A 26,052-nucleotide genomic window follows, 5' to 3' on the forward strand; every position below is an offset into this window, starting at 1 on the left:
CACATTATCAAAACAAGTCTTCCGGTATCATAAAGAAAAAGTGCCTAACTCAAGAAACGAGATCGGCAGTTTTGCTTACGTTACCGTGGCAATGGTTTCCGTTGGTCTGAGAGTTTGTACTCTCTAACACATGATAGATACCCTTCCAGTAGCTTCCCCTGTAGTTTCACTTCAGAAATGCCTGACACTGGAATAGGTATTTTTCTTATGAGCGTGACGATATTATATAGGTTTTACAATCCATGCGAAGTGACGACTGACAGCTACCTCCAGATTTGCTTTGAACTTACTAGTGTCGGCAATGTGCTGTTAGTGCATGTAAAGATAACGCCATACATTGTCAACAGTAATGATATGTAGTTGTCAAGAACCCCTCTTCATTGTTCTAATAGTCGTGGTTGTATTGATGCACATACTACCACGCATCGCAATTTGGAATAAACAATCAGTGCTTATGGATGTTTGCCACCTACAATGCTTCCATACCACTGATCTAAAACATAATAATATGGATAGCGCGTCCCTTCTTATTGGCTATCGAAACATTGACGCCACCGGATCCGCCATCTTGGGACACCGTTCGATACAGCGAAAGAAGACTGCTGTCAACTCTCGAAACTACAATTATTTCCCTTTGACCTATTTGTCAGTGTGGTACGGTGCAGTAAGATGGCGGCACTCTGGTTACGCTGTTTGATTGGCTGTGCGCTATCCATTATTTTCAGATCAGTGTTCCATACACACGTTCAAGGGTCCATAAGAGGTCACACATCCCGAAAGCATAATGGATAGTCTCCCTTGATGCTCCAACTAAGTCTTCGTAGGCCCAGGACTGTTCTTCCCTGTATCATGTTATACAGTGATTCGTGAAGCTTCTTCTCTGGTACATAATGGGCGCCCAGGCTCCTAATATAGACCGTTTGTGATTTCATTTTAGCTGAATGTCTATCAAAGCTAATTCACTCTGATTACTTATTAGGCCGAACGGTTAACATAAGACTAAGAGAGAAGAACTACCAAACACAAAACGAAACGACTTCGCAAGAAAACAAGCTAGTTATCAGCATGAAACAAAAACAAGTCGCGTAAGGCGAAATTACTACATTTAGTCAAGCTGTCGAACTCACAGAATGAAACTGAACGTAGTCCGCCGCTAGTGCAAAAGGCAGTGAAAGTGACGAGCCTGTTTGGCGCGGCAGCGGTTGCGCTGTGCTTCATAGCACGCTTTACTGTACCTCTCTTCGTTTTAACTTTCTGAGCGTGTTTTTAATCCAAACATATCATATCTATATGTTTTTGGAATCAGGAACCGACAGGGAATAAGATGAAATAGTTTTTAAATCGATTTCGGAAATTTAATTTTGATCATAATTTTTATATTTTTAATTTTCAGAGATTGTTTTTAATCCAAATATAACATATGTATATGTTTTTGGAATCAGAAAATGACGAAGAATAAGATGAAATTGTTTTTGGATCGTTTAATAAAAATATAATTTTAATTACAAGTTTCCGATTTTTAATGACCAAACTCACTCATTAGTTTTTAAGCCACCAAGCTGAAATGCAATACCAAACCCCGGCCTTTGTCGAAGATTGCTTTGCCAAAATTTCAATCAATTTAATTGAAAAATGAGGGTGTGACAGTGCCGCCTCAACTTTTACAAAAAGCCAGATATGACGTCATCAAAGGTATTTATCGAAAAAATGAAAAAAACGTCCGGGGATATCATACCCAGGAACTCTCATGTCAAATTTCATAAAGATCGGCCCAGTAGTTTAGTCTGAATCGCTCTACACACACACACACACACACACACACACACACACACACACACACACACACACACACACACACACACACACACACACACACACCACGACCCTCGTCTCGATTATATTTTTAATTTTCAGAGCTTGTTTTTAATCCAAATATAACATATTTATATGTTTTTGGAATCAGAAAATGATGAAGAATAAGATGAACGTAAATTTGGATCGTTTTATAAATGTTTTTGTTTTTTTACAATTTTCAGATTTTTAATGACCAAAGTCATTAATTAATTTTTAAGCCACCAAGCTGAAATGCAATACCGAAGTCCGCGCTTCGTCGGAAATTACTTGACCAAAATTTCAATCAATTTGATTGAAAAATGAGAGCGTGACAGTGCCGCCTCAACTTTCACGAAAAGCCGGATATGACGTCATCAAAGACATTTATCAAAAAAATGAAAAAAACGTCTGAGATATCATACCCAGGAACTCTCATGTCAAATTTCATAAAGATCGGTCCAGTAGTTTGGTCTGAATCGCTCTACACACACACACACACACAGACAGACAGACAGACAGACACACACACACACACACACACACACACACACACACATACACCACACCCTCGTCTCGATTCCCCCCTCTACGTTAAAATATTTAGTCAAAACTTGACTAAATATAAAAACACACAAAATAAGAAACAAACAATCTGGGGAAAGAAGCTGTGAGATTGTCACCTGTTCCTGGCGCTCCCGTAATGCATACCCGTGGCGGATCTCGGTTCATCAGGTCCAGCTGTTGCAGGGTCAGAACCAGAAGTGCCAGCCTCCGCCCCAGTTCCGCCACCGCCTGTCCTGCAGTCCGCACCTCCACACGAACGTTGTTGTAGCAGGGGACAGACACCGTGGTGGCCGGTCCAACGAACCTGTAATTGAAAACAAAACAAAATACAAAAACAGAACACACAACAGCCGTTGAAATAGCTAAGTCGGTAGCGGAGCTGGCTTCAAAACCTGTTGTCACTATCGGCGTGGATTCGATCCCCATGTTCGGCGAGGGATTTATTTCAAAGAGTCAACTTTGTGCAGAACACCCCGTGTGCACGCATGCGAACGATAAAGAACCCAAGTTCACAGCGAAAGTCTCAGGGCTTGGAAACATGAATAATTATGGGCATGCAGTAAAACAAATAAATGGTTAGCGTCGAACACTGTATGGAAGCTCGCTTTCTCCAGTGAGGGTAACCTCACAGGACTATATAAAATCTTATCCGTATCCTTGTCCTTAAGATAAGACCAACGATTGATAAATGATAGCTTAAAGCCACCCTCCGCCTCCCGTAAACCATCTGTTTCTGATCACAGAGCTCCCCGATCTTTTACAGACTGTACAAACATACTTCCATCTTGCCGCTTACAAACATCCTGGCTGCTTTTCATTGAGAGCAAGACAATTTTCAAAAGATATATTTTGTGCCGATAGTACCATTTGAATCAGACGCCTCTTTGTGGTGCTAGACCTAACTTTTATAATCTAAATAATAAATTGACAGTTTGTGAGACAAAAATTGTTAAAACACGAAAGAATTCTTTTATCATCAAGACAAAGTCAGTTCAGTTCGAAGTTTTAAAAGTTTTAAATTGCAGCTTTTTTCTAATGGTGACAGGGAAGTAGGATTACTGTCAACGATACAACTTTCCCCTTTATAAGATGCTTGTCGACTAAGACTTCAAACATTTTTATACGGGTTGTTGCTGTGCCAGTCTAGATTGAGTATTGCCTGCATACTAACGTACTATCGCCACAGGGCGACTATCACATCAAAGTAGCTGTTTTTATCATTGCCAAAGCAGACGAATTTTTGGTAAACCGCAAACCGCTAGTTTTTTTTAAGGCGCCTTCACTCTGTTTTGTGTCACTGTCAGTCGTTTGTTGTATTTTAAATTCAGAGGTGCACAATAACATGCTTTTGCATATATATAGAGTATGATTGAAAGCGCAAACCACTCAATTGATCATGTATGAAAAAGTGGGTCACACGGAGCCCCGATGGCTCGGCGGTTGGATAAACCACGAGAACTGGCGTGTGGTTTACGCGCGCTAAATAGCAGTTCAAGAGGTCTATAAGTGGCATTTAATGTTGTTGAATGCTATTGTGAGTGTGTCCAATCAGTGTAGTATGTTTTAGTGAATGAAGTCATCGTTCTGTAAACCGCATGTGAGGCAGAGTGGGGCTTTAATACTTAAATAACAAAAAACACAACATTGCTCAAGCACAGTGAGATATTTGACATGATGTCATTTATCTCACCTGGCCACGATGTCCAGGTAAAGTTGATCAGTGAGCCGAGTGTCCACTGCACAAGTCATCCTGTGTTGCCACCAGGTGCTCAGCTGTGATAACACGGCGGGTGTCACATGCCAGTACGATGCAGGCTGGGACAATTGGTCAGAGCAACAGCACAGCTGTATGGCCTCCGCTGTATTGGCTGCACCCAGGCTCTGACACACCACCTGCAATGTACAAAGGCTTGTGGTAAAATTGCGTGACACACCACGTCTCTCTCTCTCTCTCTCTCTCTCTCTCTCTCTCTCTCTCTCTCTCTCTCTCTCTCTCTCTCTCTCTCTCGCTCGTGTCCGGCGTGCCAAAGGAGCAACACACGTTTTTTGAGCTCCTGAATTATCAGCGTTTTTAACTCCAAAATGCCAGTCGTAGGATTTCCTATCGCTGCAGAAGACATCTTATCCACCTTACTGTGCAAAAACACGGTGACGTCGTGGAAGGTGACCGGAACAGATGAAGGAGCAGTGTTCGTTCTCCGCTTAAGAAATGACAAGGACAGACCGGGGTTTCGCCATGACACCCGCACCGACCGGTGCATGGAGACGCAAGCCACCAGCCCAACAAAGAAGAGACCAACAAAGAGCAGAACAGCACAGTCCCAAGGTAGGCGTGAACAGAAACAATGTTCAGTTTACAGCTCAAATTGATGCAAACCATCAGAGCGAGGAAAATAATATTAACCAGTGTGTACTCAATAAGTCTGATCTAGGTCAAACCAGAAATAGCGTCCATGTTGATGTCAGTTCACGCCGTGGAGCACGTGCCAGTGACCCTAGCTTGTCCACCCCCCACCACATTCCACTGTGACAATGCTCGCCCCTGTGAATGCCGCAGAGCTTGCTTCACGCATGAATGACGACACACCTGACCCAGGGCCGGACCAAGTCCGTTTGAGGTGGGGGGGGGGAGGGTTCCAACTGAAGGCAGGGGTCCAGGGGCCGCCGAGGCCCCGGTGGGGTTCAGGGGCAACGCCCCGCTGGGGGTCTGGGAGGCTTAATCCGAGAAAATGTTGCATTTGTGAGGTCATTTTTTGGTCTTTCCTTGCAACTGGGAATCAAAATTACACATTTTCAACAGTAACAAAATACTTCAGATATTCATTTACCATAGTGGTTCAGTGGAATAATCCCAAAGACATATATGCCTAGTAAATAAGTCTGACAGGACTCTTTACTTTGAATACTTAAATTCAAGCAAACAAGCAATGATTACAACATCTGGAATAAAGTGGTATGAGAGATGTTGTATTATGGTGAACAATGACACTATACTTCAGTGAAATAAACTAAGGGAGTTGGGGGAAGGGCCCAGGAACCCCCCCCCCCCCCCCCCAGATCCGGCCCTGTGACCCAGATAGCACGCTGTGTATCAACAAACAAGTAAGCCTGTCTTGTGTGCCTGAAAACACTGACACCGCCAACCAATCTTCTGAAGTTGGGGCAAAGGAAGCTCCGTTGTTCGATATACTTTCAACGCTGCCTGAGAACAAGAAAACAAAGCTGAAATCTACGTTCAGGAACAATAGGTTTGAGAAAATAGTATGTCAGACCAAAGGTGGCAAGAAAACGCTGCTTGCTGAAAGTGACGATTGTATTCTAGTGTTTGACTGTGAAATGTTTAAAACCAGAACGTATGACGTAATACCAGTGGCAGCAGAAACAGCTTCGGAGGACATGAGACGGGACATGCTTTACCTACGGAGAGGGCAGCAGGTGAACAGGGTCCGCCTCAAGGAAGAAATTGAGCAACTAAACACAGACTTGCATGACTATGTGCGTGTAATACGAACATTCCTCGAGACTGGAGAAAGACTGTGAATGTCTCTGCCTCTGTGTTGATATAAACAGCATCGTTATTCGCGATCGATCACATTGACATGACCGGCACGGTTGGCCTAGTGGTAAGGCGTCCGCTCCGTGATCGGGAGGTCGTGGGTTCGAACCCCGGACGGGTCATACCTAAGACTTTAAAATTGGCAATCTAGTGGCTGCTCCGCCTGGCGTCTGGCATTATGGGGTTAGTGCTAGGACTGGTTGGTCCGGTGTCAGAATAATGTGACTTGGTGAGACATGAAGCCTGTGCTGCGACTTCTGTCTTGTGTGTGGCGCACGTTAAATGTCAAAGCAGCACCGCCCTGATATGGCCCTTCGTGGTCGGCTGGGCGTTAAACAAACAAACAAACAAAAATCACATTGACATTGGTCTCAGACTAAAGACACTGTCGACTTGGATGTGACCAAGTGGATACTAATTCCGGGTTCGGTTTTCCACCCGTTTTTTTTTGTGTACCATACCTTCGTTGCGCGTGATGTGCAATATCCCCATTGCGTCATTGATTGATTGCAAGGGGCCGATGGCCTATAGCAATTAAACTTTTGTATTCGTATTCTCTCTCTCTCTCTCTCTCTTAATCTCTCTCTCTTTCTCAGCTCTCTCTCTCTCTCTATCTCAGCTCTCTCTCAGCTCTCTCTCTCTCTCTCTTTCCCTCTCTCTCTGTCTCTCTCTCTCTGTCTCTCTCAGCTCTCTCTCTCTCTCCCCCTCTCTCTCTCTCTCTTAATCTCTCTCTCTTTCTCAGCTCTCTCTCTCTCTCTATCTCAGCTCTCTCTCAGCTCTCTCTCTCTCTCTCAGCTCTCTCTCTCTCTCAGCTCTCTCTCTCGCTTTTACTGTTTCTCAATTTTTCTGTATATCGATCTGTCTGTCTGTCTGTCTGTGTGTCTGTCTGTCTGTCTGTCTGTCTGTCTGTCTGTGTCTCTGTCTCTCTCTCTCTGACCTGTTGTAACTCGGAATTGTTCTCATCATGCAGAATCCGCTGTAGCTGAGCTTGGCTGACGTAGGGTAGGAAGAGAGTCTTCCTCACAGTCAGGCCGGGAGCGATGTCACTGACCATGTGTCTGGCGTGCACCTCACACTTGTCCAGCTGCTTGACCGCCTTGGCAATAACCTTGACCACCTCAGTGTCCGCTCGGCTTGCCTCGGTCTTACCGACAGACTTGATTTCTCCGATCAGGATACCATACTGTCGGTGAATCACCAGGATGTCAAAGTCTCCCTGCTTCCCGTGATGCCGAAGCTCCTTAGGTAAGGTTGCTGGCTTTGGGAGCTTGCCTGTGTGTTTGGCGTAGAACGGCTTGTTGAGGTAGTCCTTAAAGTTGAGCTCGGACACCACGAACATGACCTCATTTCCGGAATCTCCGAGTTGCTGCAAGTTGTGCAGCACGTGCTGCTGTGCCAAGTCTGCCTGAATGTTGCCCTGCTGCTGCTGAAGCTGCTCACTTTCAATCAATCAATCAATGACGCTTATATCGCGCATATTCCGTGGGTACAGTTCTAGGCGCTCTGCAGTGATGCCGTGTGAGATGACATTTTATACGGCCAGTAGACTGCAGCCATTTCGGCGCATATTTACCTTTCACGGCCTATTATTCCAAGTCACACGGGTATAGGTAGACAATTATTAACTGTGCCTAAGCAATTTTGCCAGGAAAGACCCTTTTGTCAATCGTGGGATCTTTAACGTGCACACCCAATGTAGTGTAAACGGGGGGAGGGTTCGGACACCGAAGAGAGTCTGCACACAAAGTTGACTCTGAAATAAATTTCCGCCGAACCTGGGATCGAACTCACGCTGACAGCGGCCAACTGAATACAAATCCAGCGCGCTACCAACTGAGCTATATCCCCGCACAAGCACTTCCTGATCAGTACCTGGTACTCTGACCTTGTTATAAGGCACCCGGGCAAGGTGGAGCGGGGGAACAACAGAGGTGCGGGTGAGAGCGTCAGGGTACAGCTGTTTAACAATGTCCACCAAGTTGTCACGGGTGTCCTCACCACTGTTGGGTCTCGCCATGATGCGGGATAAAAGTATCTCGTCTAGGAAACTGTAAAATACAGAAATAAGAGAACAAGAAACCGAAATACAGAAACATATAATATTCTGCACAAGCAGGCCGAATAAAGATCGACAGCGTTCAAACCACTATGTGACTGATCACACTGTTCTAGACCTGTCGACATCTGACTGCAGCTGTGTGTATAGCTAGGCTCAAATGGCAAGCGTTGACCTTTGGTATGACATAAAAATGACATCATTATTTATTTTTTTTGAACTGTAGAAAGACGCAGACCACCACACAGGTGACATTCACACTCGGTGTTGAACAGCTCAGACCAGACGATGCAGATTATTATAACAGTGACTTAGCATGATGTTTTAGTGTGTTTTTCCCCTGCTGTCGTGTTACCAGTGTAATAACTTGTACACCACGGAATGAGCTGCCCAATGTTGATACATCGCCTTGAGTATGGAAGCCAGACTACCGAAGACTCATTGTGTTTGTGCGTGGACTATCTAACGGTGAGCGCGGATTGTTAGAAAAGTCGGAGATTTTAAGAACAAAATCATTCAAATGTATTTCAGTCTATTAATAACTGACATACCATTATAGCAGCTATATGTTTTTCTCCAAAATGTTATTCAAGTAGACACGGTTAATTGTTGACTTGCCACCCACAAGAGTTATTTGATTGATGTCTGTTAAATACGTCCTCACTTTCATGTCAAACACAGACCTGTGCTACGAAGCTGTAAGGAAGTCTGTGTTCATGGCATTATATCCAATTCAAACATCTTTGCTGGTAAAAAACAAAACAAACAAAAAACAATAATTTATTTGTAATGATTGTTTTGGTGTACAATTTATGATTTCACACACAATTCCTACTGTTCAGCAGATATGGGCACAAGGTTACTTTCAAATAAAAGGCATATAAAACTTGCACTTTTAAGAAAAATAATTCCCTGTTTGTGTGTGTGTGTGTGTGTGTGTGTGTGTGTGTGTGTGTGTGTGTGTGTGTGTGTGTGTGTGTGTATGTGTGTGTATGTGTGTGTGTGTGTGTGTGTGTCGACAGGGGTTGGTGTGGACAGGGGTTGGGGAGGGTATACAGTGGACCAGAAATATATCTGACACGGCTGGTAACCGATCTCGTTCGTTGCCACAACGGCTAACACCCACCTGTGACGGCGTTGTGCTGAGGAAACAGTGTGGCTGGCACGGAGGGTTAAAAATGATAACTTTTTTTCTTAAAAAAGCCTTATTTCTTCAAACAAGGTCTTAGAAATAAGACCTTAATTCTTAAAATCATTTCTTACTTGCAAGTAATAAAGCTTACTTCCACAAATAAAGGCCTACTTACCTTTTTATTGTGTGAGTGTGTGTGTGGGCATTTGCATATTTGTGTATACATGTGTGTTTGTGTATGTTTGTGTTGTTGCAGTAGGACAAAACTGACTTACCTGTGGTGTTGAGACACAGCTCTGAAGATGTTCAGTGCAACACAAAGTTTCACAAAATGCAATCTCTTTGTTTCACTGCATGGTGTCTTGTAGTTGTAACGCTACAGTTCACATTCGATCCTTAGCCCAACACAACAACACGTGTTACACTGATCCTTGTACAGCACTGTACTGTGTAGTTGTAACGCTACAGTTCACAGTCCTCAGCCCAACACAACACGTGTTACACTGATCTTTGTACAGGTTCCACACAAGCACACTAGTGTCTATGTATACAAAAGATGTTACACAAGACGTGGTTATGCGCTTCGACTTGCATCGCAAACCGCGGGAAAATGGTCCTTATTCCCCCCTCTGCTTCTTTACCTCTGTAAACTTGTAGGGGTAGTTATTTTTCGATAATGACCCAGCAACCAAACAAATAACGACCCAGCAACAGCCTGAATCCTCGATAGTGCAATGGGTTGAGAAGCTGTTCTGTTTCGGTACTACTTTTTGCGACTGAAAAGTTCCGAACGCTCTAACGTACGAAGTATACATCTCTGGAGCAAACAATACAAACATACCGCATTTAAATTAACAACTACAGGCCTGAACACATGAATCTTCATATAAAATCCATGAGTTCGGTTGTTTTCTGAATCTAGATTTGCCGTGCTCAAACGTTCATCACAAGCAATTTCCCGCAAGGCAAGTAACTCATACTTTGTCTAGCGACAAGAGTAGTTCCCCTTCTTTTCACTCAGTTTCTTCGACAACAGACTGCAATCCGACGGTCAGTTTTCAACAATATTTCATTTAATAAACAGATCACACGCAACCAAATGCACACATCTCATTAATTTAAACAACATAAAGCGGTTTCATACACTATTTTCCCCAGAAAACTGAACTTCATACACGGGTGCAAAAGTTCGTCTGCTAGTCCCATTTGACGAAAGAACATTATCTTAGGCGATACCAAAACATAATATACAGAACACACAATATCTGCCTTTGCCGCCACAGCAGAATAACAGCATTTCTGTGTACTTGATTTTAGTCCAAAATAGGAAAACTGACAAGAAGTGTTAACAGAATGGAATGATTTGCACGGAACTATACAACCGCGCATTAATCGATCGCCTGCGCAGGTTGACTGGTTGAGTGAATAGGATTCGATCAAACTTTCGCAAAAAAAACTCCTCTTTTCTTTGAATAACTGAAGAAAGGAGGAATAAAGAGGTTACACACCTCGTCTCAGTGATTATAAAAAATAATGGTCTCAGTTCGCGGTCATGAAAAAGCTCGCTAAAGCTCGCATTTTTTATGATCCGCTAACTTCGACCATTATTTTTAATAATCACTGAGACTCGGCGTGTAACCTCTACTTACATGGATCAAAGTCAAGAGTTGTACCTATATGCACCGGCGTACGCCCCCCCCCCCCCCTCTGCCCCCCTCCCTCTCCGGCTGTTTGAGAGACACACATACACACCTGGCGTTTTGTGTCCCCATACACAGATCGCTGCGACAACCATTGGCTTGCTTGTTGGCTTGCGTAGAGTTCTAGACAGTGACTTGAAGAGTGTATTCATCTTGTGTCAAAGCCACGTGTTGGTGAAAGGAAAGGTAGCGGATCTGAACACGATACTACTTTCCCACACCAGAGATCCCGACACATAGAAATCAATTCAAACACCCTGGGAGGTCAGCGTATGGTGCCGATACATAGAAATCAATTCAAACACCCTGGGAGGTCAGCGTATGGTCCCGACACATAGAAATCAATTATTCAAACACCCTGGGAGGTCAGCGTATGGTGCCGACACATAGAAATCAATTCAAACACCCTGGGAGGTCAGCGTATGGTGCCGACACATAGAAATCAATTCAAACACCCTGGGAGGTCAGCGTATGGTGCCGACACATAGAAATCAATTCAAACACCCAGGGAGGTCAGCGTATGGTGCCGACACATAGAAATCAATTCAAACACCCAGGGAGGTCAGCGTATGGTGCCGACACATAGAAATCAATTCAAACACCCAGGGAGGTCAGCGTATGGTGCCGACACATAGAAATCAATTCAAACACCCAGGGAGGTCATCGTATGGTGCTGACACATAGAAATCAATTCAAACACCCTGGGAGGTCAGCGTATGGTGCCGACACATAGAAATCAATTCAAACACCCTGGGAGGTCAGCGTATGGTGCCGACACATAGAAATCAATGCAAACACCCTGGGAGGTCAGCGTATGGTGCCGACACATAGAAATCAATTCAAACACCCTGGGAGGTCAGCGTATGGTGCCGACACATAGAAATCAATTCAAACACCCTGGGAGGTCAGCGTATGGTGCCGACACATAGAAATCAATTCAAACACCCTGGGAGGTCAGCGTATGGTGCCGATACATTCAGAACCAAGCCATCAAAATGTCCGTGTTTTAGCAAAATGTTATGCACGTACATGGTCATGAATCAGCAGAAATTCCATACCGTGCATAACGGATAATAGTTGCTTGAGATATCTGTTTGTGGGTAAACGCCAGGCAAGTCCTGAAGGCAGCCATCAACACACTCGTGTCTGGACATGCTAGAGCTCTGTGTGTTGAGCAGCGTTTTGACCGTTTCCAGCAGTTTTTAATACATATCACATCAGCGATAAAAACTTTCTTTGACGTGTTTCTTAGCGTATTGAACCTATTTGCGTGGAATCTTGATCCAAAAGCTATATTCAGTTTACGGCTTAAACAATTTATTGAGTTGACCTCTTTACAAATCCCTAAACAGTTGAATCAGTAAGATGTGCACAACGGCTAAATAAAATCTTATTGACATTCTAACTGCATGCTAATAGTGAAGCAGGTTATATTTTATTCAGGAGCAAAAAATCACTCACTCTATCCTAATGCACAACGCTGCTTTTCTAACATTGTTGAAACAAATCTGTATATTTCCGCGAGCAACAATAACAGCTGACACAATATGATAGCATTGATTAAACCAAAAGAAGTGTAAAGAGCTCAAAGGTCCAACGCACAAGTTGTTATACAAATAATTGGCTGTTATTGTTAAGATAAAGAGCTCAATGAACAAACAAGGTGGCCACATAAGTGTGGTTATCCGTTTGGTGTTATATACCCACCAGTTTCTTGAAATGACGTAACAGTTAAATGAACAAGGTTCCAAAAGGTTATGTCTTTTCACAGTTGTTACTTCAAGTATTGTTAACAATCTTGATCTCCTAAGAACGTCAAAAAGTTGTCGGGGTTGGGGCTGGGAGGGGGGGGGGGGGGTTTCTAGGGGCATTAGAAGACATGCCGGATGTGTACAGGGAGGTTGTGATACTGCTACGTCGCCAGGAATAACGGACAACACGGGTTGTGACAACAAAAAGAACACGGCCGGAGTGCTATGAACATTATTAGTTGCTCCTAATATGGACCGGCTCCTAATATGGACCACCTCCTGTTCTGACAAACTAACGGCGCTAGAGCGCTCAAAAAAGTTTTATTCGCTGTATTCACCCTCTCTGGATAACTTGCACATGTCAAAACACTTGCAGAAACACAAATCTCAAAACCGTTGGACTTTTTCTCTTTTTTCACTTTTGGCAGCGTTCACTCTAAATTTGCCGCCTTAGACGAACTCGTTTCTGTCCACAGCCAAAGCTTTTATCACACAAACATTGTTATATATGACAGCTAAGACCACATTTCTACATTTTAGCAGTGTTGACCCCGAATTTCTACTGCAAACAAAAAATAATTGCAAAATCTCAAAGTATGTGCGAGTCCCCTAATATGGACCACCTTCAACAAACCGAAGAAAATAAAAGCTAAAGGCTATTTTCATTAATTCATTAAGAAGCTTGCTGGAAATAACCTATAACTAGCCCTCGAGATTTAAAAAATATACAACAAAAAGTCTTCTTTTCGTGCAAGTTGATAATTTCACTTATTTTCACTCTGTTTTTGATATTCTTCTTTAGTTTCCTGGTGTGCTTCAAATAATGCTCTTATCTCAACAAATAAATCTAAAGCATTTTTGAATTCTGACTTGTACACTAAGTTGTATCATGTTATTTTGAAGTATAGGGGGCTTTTTACAGTGATTCGTGAAGGCCGCGTCAATGGTCCATATTAGGCGCCCAGGCTCCTAATATGAACCGTTTGTGATTTTTTCTGTATTTGATTTTTACTGAATGTCTATCAAAGCTATTTCACTCTAATTAGGCCTAACGGTTAACCTAAGAGAGAAGGACTACCAAACACAAAATGAAACTTCTTCGCAAGAAAACAAGCTAGTTATCAGCATGAAACAAAAAGTGTTCCATATTAGGATCCCTTCCCCTTTAGGAATTCAATACGCATTAATTTATTTTGCCAATGATTCAATTTCAATTAAAGTAATCTGTCTGCTTCCCAACCGCCTCAACCGAACAACCCAGATCTAATTTACCTCAAGGTTACCAGAGAGATACCTCCCAGATTGCTGCCAAACGTAATAGAATTCTATTTTTGAGGGATTGTTCGTGCTGTTCTGCGTCATGTCACACCTATCTGGAAAACTAAGCGTCGTACAAGATCAGCCCCTCCATTATGTTGTGTAGAAGAGAACCAGCAGACAAGTCGGGTAACCACCCCGCTCACGGACACAACGGCTATAGCACCTACCCGTGACGACGAAGGTGTTGGGTTATAGTGTGAGTGTGTGGACGGGGGTGGGGGAGGTTGGAGAGTGGGACAGAAATATATCTGACAGGGCTGGTACCGTCACGGCATTGCATGGGCTAGAGTTAACATATGGCTGGCACAAAGGGTTAACATTCACAAAAATGCCTTGAACGTAAGGCCTATTTTCTCAAAATAAGGTCCTATTTCTATATAATTATTGGTCTTATCAATACGGCCTTATTTCTTAAAATGAGGTTTTACTTTCAAGAAATAGGACTTAAAAAAGGCTTTATTTTTTCATCTTTTTTGTGTGTGTATTTGCATTTTTCTTGTGGGCGATTGCATTTGCTGTTGTGTTATGACATAACACACTTACCTATGGTATACATTAATTTATGACTAACCTTTAAACCAATTAACTTTCAGAGCTAAAACTCGGTTTATATACGAATGAATAATAGATGATTGAACTGCTTTCATGAAAGTACTTTTTTTTTCTCTTTCTTAATTACGTCTCAAATTGACAATTTTCCCTGAATGCGCAACAAATGTGAAAGACACCTAACCCAAAACGCGTGGAGGGCCCCCCCCCCCAAAAAAAAAAAAATGGGTAGAGGTAAGTTCAAATGAACACTTACGCTTTGCCTCAATCAGTAATTTTGGGAAAATAAGGACTGTGAAAGACGCTAGATCTGATTTTGGGGGGAAACTCTCCTTCTTTTTAGGGTCGCACTGGCACGCACCCGGGGACCTGGCGTGTGCCTAGTGCAGCCGTTCCTACAGCGTGAAAGCGAGGAATCATTCAAACAAAACAGGATTGTTAATGCAGTCAGGCCTTTTTTGGCAGCGTGAACAGCTACTAAGATGAAGGCACGTAAGACAGTGTTGGCTGCGTTTGTGGCGATATCTGTGACGATCACGGTGTTATTGGTTGTCAGATATGACGTGTATCCTCAGATGCTTGGCAAAGGTGGGTGATAAAACTGATACATCTTATCCCTATCCCTATTCCACCTTGAAATAGACTTGAAAACAAGCATATTTTGTACATGTAGTCAAGTTTTCACTAAATGTTTTAACATAGAGGGGGAATCGAGACGAGGGTCGTGGTGTATGTGTGTGTGTCTGTGCGTGTGTGTGTGTGTGTGTGTAGAGCGATTCACACTTTTTACATTTAGTCAAGTTTTGACTAAATGTTTTAACATAGAGGGGGAATCGAAACGAGGGTCGTGGTGTATGTGTGCGCGTGTGTGTGTAGAGCGATTCAGACCAAACTACTGGACCGATCTTTATGAAATTTTCCATGAGAGTTCCTGGGAATACTTTTTACATTTAGTCAAGTTTTGACTAAATGCTTTAATTAACATAGAGGGGGAATCGAGACGAGGGTCGTGGTGTATGTGTGTGTGTCTGTGCGTGTGTGTGTGTAGAGCGATTCACACTTTTTACATTCAGTCAAGTTTTGACTAAATGTTTTAACATAGAGGGGGAATCGAGACGAGGGTCGTGGTGTGTGTGTGTCTGTGTGTGTGTGTGTAGAGCGATTCAGACCAAACTACTGGACCAATCTTTATGAAATTTTACATGAGAGTTCCTGGGAATGATATCCCCGGAGTTTTTTTCTTTTTTTCGATAAATACTTTTGATGACGTCATATCCGGCTTTTTGTAAAAGTTGAGGCAGCACTGTTACACCCTCATTTTTCATTCAAATTGATTGACATTTTGGCCGAGCAATCTTCGACGAAGGCCGGACTTCGGTATTGCATTTCAGCTAGGTGGCTTAAAAATTAATTAATTACTTTGGTCATTAAAAATCTGAAAATTGTAAAAAAAACAAAAACATTTTATAAAACGATCCAAATTTACGTTCATCTTATTTTTCATCATTTTTTTTTATTCCAAAAACATATCAATATCTCGAACACTAAGCGTCGTACAAGATCAGCCCCTCCATTATGATGTGTAGGAAGAGAACCAGCAGACAGGTCGGGTAACCACCCCGCTCACTGACACAACGGCTAGCACCTACCCGTGACGACGAATGTGTTGGGTTACAGTGTGAGTGTGTGGACGGGGGTGGGGGAGAGTGGAGAGTGGGACACAAATATATCTGACAGGGCTTGTAACCGATCGCGTCTAATACCGTCACGGCATTGCATGGGCTATATGTATAAGTTACAGCTCCGTCCATCCATGGTATCGCCTGATATTTTGTCGAGACTGGGTCAATGAATATGATGACGTCACTCGAGGCTCTGCCGAGAGTGACGTCATTATATTATTTCACCCCGTCGAGACAAAATATCACGCGATACCATGGATGGACGGATCTGTAACGTATATATGGCATGACCAAAGTAAAGAGAATTTGTCATGGGATGTGGAAACAAATCATTGGAAATTCACCATGGGCAATCAACCCAAGCCTAGAAGTTGTAGAACTATATTTTCTTTTAGGCCAGTTTTGTCCAATTCCGGAAAAGACATCATGAATTCATTCACCCTGCCGAGACAAAAAAAATCAATTCCATGGATGAAAACGTATAATCGTATATCCCGTGACGCATTAAAGCTAAATTTTGTTTCGAAATGTCTTCACAACGTACAGATAACTTATAACGACATAATCGTCTTCACAAGACAGGACAATTCGCTGTCAGTTCGCAACTGAACCTTGTTTTTTTTCTTTAACTTTTTGGTTAACATTGAAACGGCAATCCAAAAGAGTGTTTCAGCTGTTTCAAGACACAGGCTTAGCTCCTTCTTTTAAGTTGCTTTTCAGTCTAAAATGACACCGGAAGCGAACAAATTGTCGCGTATACTGTCGTCACAAAAAGACGTCATGACAAAGTTACACGCAAAGCGAAAGAGACTTTGACGTCATTTACTTTTGTTCGGAATTTTCTGTCTGTTCCTAGCTTGTCAGTGAAGACCTGACGTGAGTAATCTTACCCAAAACGTCTCTGTTCTCTATTCACATTGCAGCTGTGAAATAATCTGTCTTGTGTCTCGGTCGTGTAGGTACAGAGTTTGCTACTGCAATCATTGTGTTCGTGTTGATGACGGCTTCATAAGACAAATCAGCGAATCTATCGTGAGGAAGACGTTTATGTACAAATCACCGAACCCAACCCATTTTGTGTGTGCATTTTTTCTGAAGAATAAACTGGATGTGGTTAATTTCATCCGTTTAATGCTTGTCGAAACGAGCCATAAGGCTTTAGTGTAAAAGATTTCACGCATTGCTTGGTCATCTGATCACAGATGAGGTCGCAGTTTGTAGGTTGAATCTATGAATCGGCCAGAGATAGATCTGCATTTCTGGTACGACCTTCCAGATTATCAACAGCGGGTTCATGGTCGGCAGGGGCGGACGAGGGGGGGGTTTCAGGGGTTTCCGGAAACCCCCCCCCAGCCAAAATTTTTTTTTTTAAATGGTGTTTTTTTGGGGTATTAATCAGTGACAAAATCTGCTGCCTGAAACTGGTAATGATCATCCTCAAAATGCACCAGATTGCACCATTTTGCATCCTTTTTTACAAAATTTTCCGGGGGGGCATGCCCCCGGACCCCCCTAGCAAGCTAGGCGCTTTGCGCCGTCGGCTCGGCGCTTCGCGCCTTCACACCCATATCTTCACAATATACTTTTGGAAACCCCCCCCATAAAATGAACTGATCCGCCCCTGGTCGGAATCAAGAGGTCAAATTTGCGTGGCTCCCAATCATTTCATAAAAGATTTCCATTTTCTTGTTTCTGCGGCTGCGCAAGTTATTTTGCCTAGGTCATGGCCGAACTTTAGGCCTACGGAGAAATATCGCTGGACATTTTCTCCCTAGATTAACAGAGACAAAGAAGGGAAGTCATGCTGTATGAGTTAACATATGGCTGGCACAAAGGGTTAACATTCACAAAAATGCCTTGAACGTAAGGCCTATTTTCTCAAAATAAGGTCCTATTTCTATATAATTATTGGTCTTATCAATACGGCCTTATTTCTTAAAATGAGGTTTTACTTTCAAGAAATAGGACTTAAAAAAGGCTTTATTTTTTCATCTTTTTTGTGTGTGTATTTGCATTTTTCTTGTGGGCGATTGCATTTGCTGTTGTGTTATGACAGAACACACTTACCTATGGTGATCAGACACAGCTCTGAAGATGTTCAGTCCAACAGAACGTGTGTGAGACACACAAGTGTTACACTGACCTTTTTACAGCAATGTGTTTTGTTGTTGTAACAGTATCACTACAGTTCACAGTCCTCAACCCAACACATCAACACGTGTTACACTGATCTTTGTACAGCACTGTGCTGAGTAGTTGTAACGCTACAGTTTACAGTCCTCAACCCAACACATCAACACGTGTTACACTGATCTTTTTGCAGCACTGTGCTGAGTAGTTGTAACGCTACAGTTCACAGTCCTCAACCCAACACATCAACACGTGTTACACTGATCTTTTTGCAGCACTGTGCTGAGTAGTTGTAACGCTACAGTTTACAGTCCTCAACCCAACACATCAACACGTGTTACACTGATCTTTTTACAGCACTGTGCTGTGTAGTTGTAACACTACAGTTCACAGTCCTCAACCCAACACATCAACACGTGTTACACTGATCTTTTTACAGCACTGTGCTGTGTAGTTGTAACGCTACAGTTCACAGTCCTCAACCCAACACATCAACACGTGTTACACTGATCTTTGTACAGCACTGTGCTGTGTAGTTGTAACGCTACAGTTCACAGTCCTCAACCCAACACCGTCATCACACACGACGAAACGTGACAAACTTTATGATCCTATTACCCCTTAAACCTTTTATCGTGTTTTCACGTAAAGTATACAGTACTGTCGGTCACAGACTCCAAACACGGGTGTTCACTGTCTGGCACTCCCGCTGTGCTTTGATTGCACAACGAACGTTATTTAGTGATCAAAATGTTAAACAGTACTGAGGCAAGTTGTAAGGCCTAAAAAAAAAATAGGTGTGGTTACGGTAACCCGACCTTCTCTATTTTTTGGGGCCGACCCTATAACTTTTTATTACATTTGTCACCAAAAAAAACCAAGTAAACGAATGCAGAAAACGCAATGAAAGCGAAAGCGCCCGAGTCGCACACTTATTTCCCTGTCAAGTAGGTTTAATTTGTACACATTAGAAAAAAAAGTTAAAAAAAAAGAAGTGATTGCCTACCTTCCTACCCTATTTTTTTGGCTATGTTACCGTAACCACACCTATTATTTATTTTGGCCTAATACACAAATGCTGAGAACAAATCGTTGCACAGTGCTGAGACGATATGCAACACAGAACTATAACAATTTGTGCACCAACGACGCAAGGAAAACTTCTTGGTTGAAAACCACACGATCTAGCTCCTTTTGTAGTGTCGACACGACAATATGTTATATTTGGATTAAAAACAAGCTCTGAAAATTAAAAATATAAAAATTATGATCAAAATTAAATTTTCAAAATTAATTTAAAAACACCTTCATCTTATTCCTTGTCAGTTCCTGATTCCAAAAACACATAGATATGATATGTTTGGATTCAAAACACGCTCAGAAAGTTAAAACGAAGAGAGGTACAGAAAAGCGTGCTATCCTTCTTAGCGCAACTACTACCCCGCTCTTCTTGTCAATTTCACTGCCTTTGCCACGAGCGGTGGACTGACGATGCTACGAGTATACGGTCTTGCTGAAAAATTGCATTGCGTTCAGTTTCATTCTGTGAGTTCGACAGCTTGACTAAATGTTGTATTTTCGCCTTACGCGACTTGTTCTTCTTTTCTGTTGTTTTTGTTGTGGGAATCAGTTTTTCTCTTAAGTGTGTTTGAGCAGGATTCGCACAGCATTTTCACTTTGAAATTTAAGGACTTTTTAAGGACCTTTTTAGTACCCTCATGAGAAAAAAAATGAAGACAACATTCAACATTGAAGTACTCACTAACAAGCGTTCACGCGTTATACAACTAACAGTTAAACTTGTACAATTCTCCTCTTGCCAGAACTAGCTGATTGTACAGTACAATGTCATTCCTTATCATGTCAAGGAAATTCACTGTTGGAATGTCCGGTTTTTCATCTACTTTGTTTTTGCCTCAAAGTTATATATAGCTATTCTGATGAACACGTGGGGGAATTCGGGGGCTGTGATTGGATGGTCTCTTCCGATCATCAAAGCATAATGCTGCGGAAGTCGGCCATTTTTCTCAATATCCAAAAGCATATTGTCGTAAACAAAGACGCATGGTTCCGGTTTCTTCCACGTGTATAAAGTACACGCATACCTCGCCAGGTTTGTTTCTGTGACTAGTCGACAGACGATGCCATTTGCTGTGTGTTTTTTGTTGTTGTTGCTTACTGTACATGACATACATTACGTGTAAAATCCAGTTCTTTAACAGGCAACAAACCTTGCACATTTCCAGAAGCTGCAATCTGAAGCGACCTATCTCTGATTCTAGCAGACGATATCTCCAATGTTTAACACAAAATCAGCAAACTCCTGTCACATAGAACGTCCATTGTACAGTGCAATGTTGAAATGAAGTTACCGGTCTGAAACATTTAGTCGTTTCTTCTGAGACAATCCTTGTTCTCTTATCATCTACAGATTTACCGCAGTCTTCACCACGCGAATTCCTAACAGAAGTCAGACTTTCGAACATACAATATACGTAGGCAAGCATGATACGTCATGACGTCATATGATTCCTAGCATATTGACGTAATGCCAAACATCCGGTTATCTCGAGTCTTCTCTATAATACATGTCCGTGGGTTTTTCAATGTTCGGTTATTTCCGTGGCTTCATGCGGAAAGGGAACCGTCGTCTGCAATCAACGACATGGACCATTCTGGTACTTGTTGCTGACAAAAACATGATTTTAACACATAATTTAATGTCAGAATAGCTATATAAACGCTATTGTGTTTTCATCGTAGCAATAGGGTCCGATATTTAGACTCGAACAAGTATAATGCGACTCGTCTTCGACTCGTCGGCATTATACTTGTCTCGTCTAAATATCGGGCCCTATTGCTACGCTGAAAACACAATAGCTGGTAATAATTATACACTTAATCACACACAGAACTAAGAAAGGACAGAACAAGTTTTCACACACCACATACAGTGAGAGACTAACAACAAACATCGATTCTATACCGCTCACGATCATGCAATTAACATCTGCATCTTGAGTAGCAATGGCATAATACAAAAATATGCAAGACTGCAAAATAATACAGCTTATTCTAGATGCATAATTCCTTTGAATTCTCCCTGTAAAAGTTACCAAGTTGTGCCTATTCTCAATGTTTGTCCATTTTTTAATTGGTGCCTTAGTTTTTTGTCAGGTCACTTTTTGGGACCCCATTATTTACAGTCATTTGACCCCTGTAAGGCCAAAAAAAAAAAATTGTCTGTTTAGGGTAACCCGACCGACCCTATCGATTTGGCGCCGACCCAAAAACTTTTTTTTGATTTCAAAAAAAAAAAAAAAAAAAAAGAGGTAAAAATGCTAAAAAGAGACATTTGGCGTTTCTTTCTCTCCCTTTCTCTCTGTTTTATTTATACGTTAGTTTTGAAACATGTATTCATCAAATATAAGAAGTGAATGTTCAGCCAACATAGCATTTACACACACACACAACAACAACAACAAAAAAAAACAAAAAAAAAATTACCTACCTACCGACCCTACTTTTTTTGGTCATGTTACCCTAAACAGACAATTTTTTTTTTTTTGGCCTAATAGAAACCTCTTTCCCAAAAGTGTGCCAGATAGCAAAGTTGCATTCATTTAATGGAATAGAAAGTTTGAATGAAATGACAAAGAAATGAATGGGTTAGTTGGAGAACAAAAACTTTTGGTGTCTCTAAAATAAATTATCCTACATACGTGAGAGAGACACCCGTGAGATAATAATCGTTCAAATCACACGTGTGTATATCATGTAAATGAGGTCATGTCAAGCAAGTCTGGCAGGGACCTGTTTTTACACTGCTTATGATGCCAAAGTCACCGAGACAAACGTCATTATAGAAACAAAAATTGCGCTCGCTAATTACCCTCGGTGAATCTTTAGAACTAACACGTCACGCCACACTTTCAGAGTGACGTTTCTTTACTTTGACGTACTAGATTGCACGAGGCTTTAGAAGAGATCGAGGTTCCAAAACAAGCGTCTTCAATTTAGCTGCTTCGACTGCAAGATATTTTCAGTAAAATACACGTAAGTACAGTATGTAGGATAAACAGAATACTACATGGCTTGCTGTGTCGTACCAGATTTACACTCGTTGCTTTTTCAAATAGTGAACAGCTCGCTTTCGCTCGCAGTTCAATATTTAAAAAAAAACTCGTGTAAATCTGGTACAACACAGCAAGCCATGTAGTATTCTCTATTTATCCTACAAAATTATGTCTACATGTGGGTTCTGCTAAAAGAGTGTATACCAACATACGGACCACTCCCTAAGTTTAGTGTCGCTTCATTGGCGAGTTTTCAGATTACGTCTAAACTGTGCGACAACCTTCGTACCCCAACTTAAGTGCACTGGCAAAGTGAATGCATCTGTTGTGATTTGTCTGCACAGAGCCAAGCATGTACACTGGCAAAGTGAATGCATCTGTTGTGATTTGTCTGCACAGAGCCAAGCATGTACACTGGCAAAGTGAATGCATCTCTGTTGTGATTTGTCTGCACAGAGCCAAGCATGTACACTGGCAAAGTGAATGCATCTGTTGTGATGTGTCTGCACAGAGCCCAGCATGTAGACTAGTAAAGTGAATGCATCTGTTGTGATGTGTCTGCACAGAGCCCACCATGTACACTGGTAAAGTGAATGCATCTGTTGTGATGTGTCTGCACAGAGCCCACCATGTACACTAGTAAAGTGAATGCATCTGTTGTGATGTGTCTGCACAGAGCCCAGCATGTACACTGGTAAAGTGAATGCATCTGTTGTGATGTTTCTGCACAGAGCCCACCATGTACACTGGTAAAGTGAATGCATCTGTTGTGATGTGTCTGCACAGAGCCCACCATGTACACTAGTAAAGTGAATGCATCTGTTGTGATGTGTCTGCACAGAGCCCACCATGTACACTGGTAAAGTGAATGCATCTGTTGTGATGTGTCTGCACAGAGCCCACCATGTACACTAGTAAAGTGAATGCATCTGTTGTGATGTGTCTGCACAGAGCCCACCATGTACACTAGTAAAGTGAATGCATCTGTTGTGATGTGTCTGCACAGAGCCCAGCATGTAGACTAGTAAAGTGAATGCATCTGTTGTGATGTGTCTGCACAGAGCCCACCATGTACACTGGTAAAGTGAATGCATCTGTTGTGATGTGTCTGCACAGAGCCCACCATGTACACTGGTAAAGTGAATGCATCTGTTGTGATGTGTCTGCACAGAGCCCACCATGTACACTGGTAAAGTGAATGCATCTGTTGTGATGTGTCTGCACAGAGCCCACCATGTACACTGGTAAAGTGAATGCATCTGTTGTGATGTGTCTGCACAGAGCCAAGCATGTACACTAGTAAAGTGAATGCATCTGTTGTGATTTGTCTGCACAGAGCCCAGCATGGACAGCTACACCATCGTCACGGCGCTGTTCGACATCGGTCGCAGCAACTGGACGACGTACAGACGAAGCTACAGAGAGTACCTGAGCTACATGGAGCAGCTCATGGCGCTCAAAGCCAACATCATCGTCTTCGCTGACCCCGAAGGAGCTGCCGCCGCTCGTCACATGCGCCGTAACCAGGCCAACAGAACCCGTATTATAGAAATGAAGTTGAAGGACTTGCCTTACTATTCGTACCGGAAGCGAGTCGATGAGATCATGCGCAGTGAGGAGTTCCGGCGCAACAACCCGCTTGCACAAAATGGCCACCCGGAGGCCAACGTCCCGGAGTACAACATCGTGATGTGGAGCAAAGCTGGCCTGGTGGACCGTGCCATCGCCATGGATCCCTTCCACACGTCATACTTCATGTGGTTAGATGCTGGCTATGGCCACGGCCACGATATCTACCCCAAAGACGGAAAATGGGTGCCCCGAAACTTGCTACTCGAGTGCTCGGACAAAGTGACGATGATCGAACGCAAGGAGGGCATCGAGAACCACAGACAAGACATGGACCACTTGTATCGTATCAGCATGTCCGTCGTTGTGGGAGGTTTCTTCGGAGGAGGAAAGGAACCGCTGTTTCGCCTGCACGCTCTGCAACAGGAAGTGTTGGCTGATTGGATGAAAAGAGGCATCACGGATGACGACCAGTCTAGTATAATGATGGTGTACTTCAGGGAGCCTTGCTTGTTCCGCTTCTTTATCGGTGACTTCTATGACGTGTTCAAACTCTTCCATTGACATAGATGTTGCAGGTTCGAAAAAGATGGAATCATTTGGAATGATGAAATATGAGATGATGATTGATCTCTCTGCACTATCACGCACCTGACTCTACACACACAGACTTACGTGTCTTTCTCTCCATTCCGACTACAACAGATTATACAACAGCAGCAGAAAATGCCTGAAAATATCGACTGCCTTGTTAAAGTGTTTGCCGATGACACCGAAACATATTCAGATGTGACGTCCAACAACACGGTCCGATGTTACAAGGTAGTAGTGATTCCACGATGCACCGGGAAGGTTAAAATGTGCGTACAAAAAAGAAATGCCTGATGTCCACATTACTGTAATACGACTTTAGACATTCACACTTAGGAGGCTTGGGTTCGAATACCACCGCTGCCACCATGTTCACTTTGACAAACAAACGGAGATATAAAGAACAGACTCGAAGCTTCCGTGCGGTCTCCACGTCCTTACTCTCGAAGATGACAAGGGAAACAACTCACCACATACGGAACAAGCAAAGCCACACAATGGTGAACATGGAATTCCAAGAACTGAAGTCTATAAGATGGACACGGAAATGGACCCCAGCCATGCAACAATGCACACTGTGAATTACTGCTGGTGTCATATCCACATAAATGAAGTATTCTGACAATGAGTGTTCGTGTGGGTACTCTTGAATGTGATTCCTCTCATTGTCAATGATGTCTTGGGGATTTATTTACAGAGGGCAGCATTTACTTTACTTTCAGATATATCCTCAACATCTCACATTCTGGCAACAGAGGATTCACTGGTACATCACAAAAACCATCATGTTTGTTTCTCTTTTGTTGTTTTTCTTTTTCTCTCCCACCTGTCTCCTCTGCTCCAACTGACTTACCGGTAAGGAACGCACCAGTCACACGGCATACACACTTGTATCGGAGGACAATAATTCACCCGGGACGACATTCTTGACTTCTTTTCTTCTACCCACCTTCAAGGTCAAGGTGAAGCAATGAGCTATAAACATGCCTGCTCTCTCTCTCTCTCTCTCTCTCTCTCTCTCTCTCTCTCTCTCTCTTTCTCTCTCTCTCTCTCTCTCTCTCTCTCTCTCTCTCTCTCTCTCTCTCTCTCTCTCTCTCTCTCTCTCTCCCTCTTTACGGGTGTAGTGAGGTTTACTTGAAGAAGCTGAACTCGCTCCAGCGTAGAGCTGCTAAGCTGGTTTTACCCAGTTTATCTCTTTTTACAAACGAAAAGATGGACAGTATTGGGATGTTAAGCTTAAAGAAGCCCCAACTTACCTTATACAACTCTTCGAATCATCTCCGTCCTGTTACTCAAACACTAGAAATAACCTTGTCTTGCCAAGGCCCCGCATTGATTCTTGTTCTGGTGCATACCTTTGAAATTCACTACCTGTAAATATCAAGTCATGTCTGTCATTATCTTCTTGTAAAAGACAGCTCCGAAAGCACCTCTCTAACGACTAAGTCGGTGTACATATTGTGCGAGTGTGTGTGAGGATGCGTGAATGAGAGAGTGTATACACCATTTTTATACTTTTTTGTGCGTGATTGTGTTCCACTGA

General features: G+C 42.6%; 2 protein-coding genes across 2 annotated transcripts; one reads left to right on the forward strand and one right to left on the reverse strand.

Moving 5' to 3' along the window:
• Positions 1 to 810: 810 nt before the first annotated feature.
• Positions 811 to 7,970, reverse strand: LOC138974389 (uncharacterized). Its single transcript, XM_070347107.1, has 5 exons — positions 7,768 to 7,970; positions 6,891 to 7,392; positions 4,088 to 4,290; positions 2,514 to 2,701; positions 811 to 842 (listed from the first exon to the last, which is right to left on the reverse strand). The coding sequence occupies exons 1-5, from the start codon at positions 7,968 to 7,970 to the stop codon at positions 811 to 813; spliced, it is 1,128 nt and encodes a 375-aa protein (XP_070203208.1).
• A 6,973-nt stretch (positions 7,971 to 14,943) lies between these two features.
• On the forward strand, positions 14,944 to 25,495 carry LOC138974390 (protein HtrL-like). The gene is made up of 4 exons (XM_070347108.1): positions 14,944 to 15,049; positions 22,916 to 22,933; positions 23,191 to 23,208; positions 23,686 to 25,495. The coding sequence occupies exons 1-4, from the start codon at positions 14,944 to 14,946 to the stop codon at positions 24,480 to 24,482; spliced, it is 939 nt and encodes a 312-aa protein (XP_070203209.1). The 3' UTR covers positions 24,483 to 25,495.
• Positions 25,496 to 26,052: the final 557 nt, after the last annotated feature.

The sequence above is a fragment of the Littorina saxatilis genome, linkage group LG8 (genome assembly GCF_037325665.1).
Source record: "Littorina saxatilis isolate snail1 linkage group LG8, US_GU_Lsax_2.0, whole genome shotgun sequence".
Classification (NCBI taxonomy): Eukaryota; Metazoa; Mollusca; class Gastropoda; order Littorinimorpha; family Littorinidae; genus Littorina; species Littorina saxatilis.

Coding starts and splice junctions, on each gene's coding strand:
- LOC138974390 (XM_070347108.1), top strand. CDS start 14,944: ATGAAGGCACGTAAGACAGTGTTGGCTGCGTTTGTGGCGATATCTGTG.
- LOC138974389 (XM_070347107.1), bottom strand. CDS start 7,970: ATGGCGAGACCCAACAGTGGTGAGGACACCCGTGACAACTTGGTGGAC. Junction 4,291..6,890: donor ACAATTCCGAGTTACAACAG/GTCAGAGAGAGA, acceptor TGTACATTGCAG/GTGGTGTGTCAGAGCCTGGG. Junction 2,702..4,087: donor TACCTGGACATCGTGGCCAG/GTGAGATAAATG, acceptor TTTCAATTACAG/GTTCGTTGGACCGGCCACCA.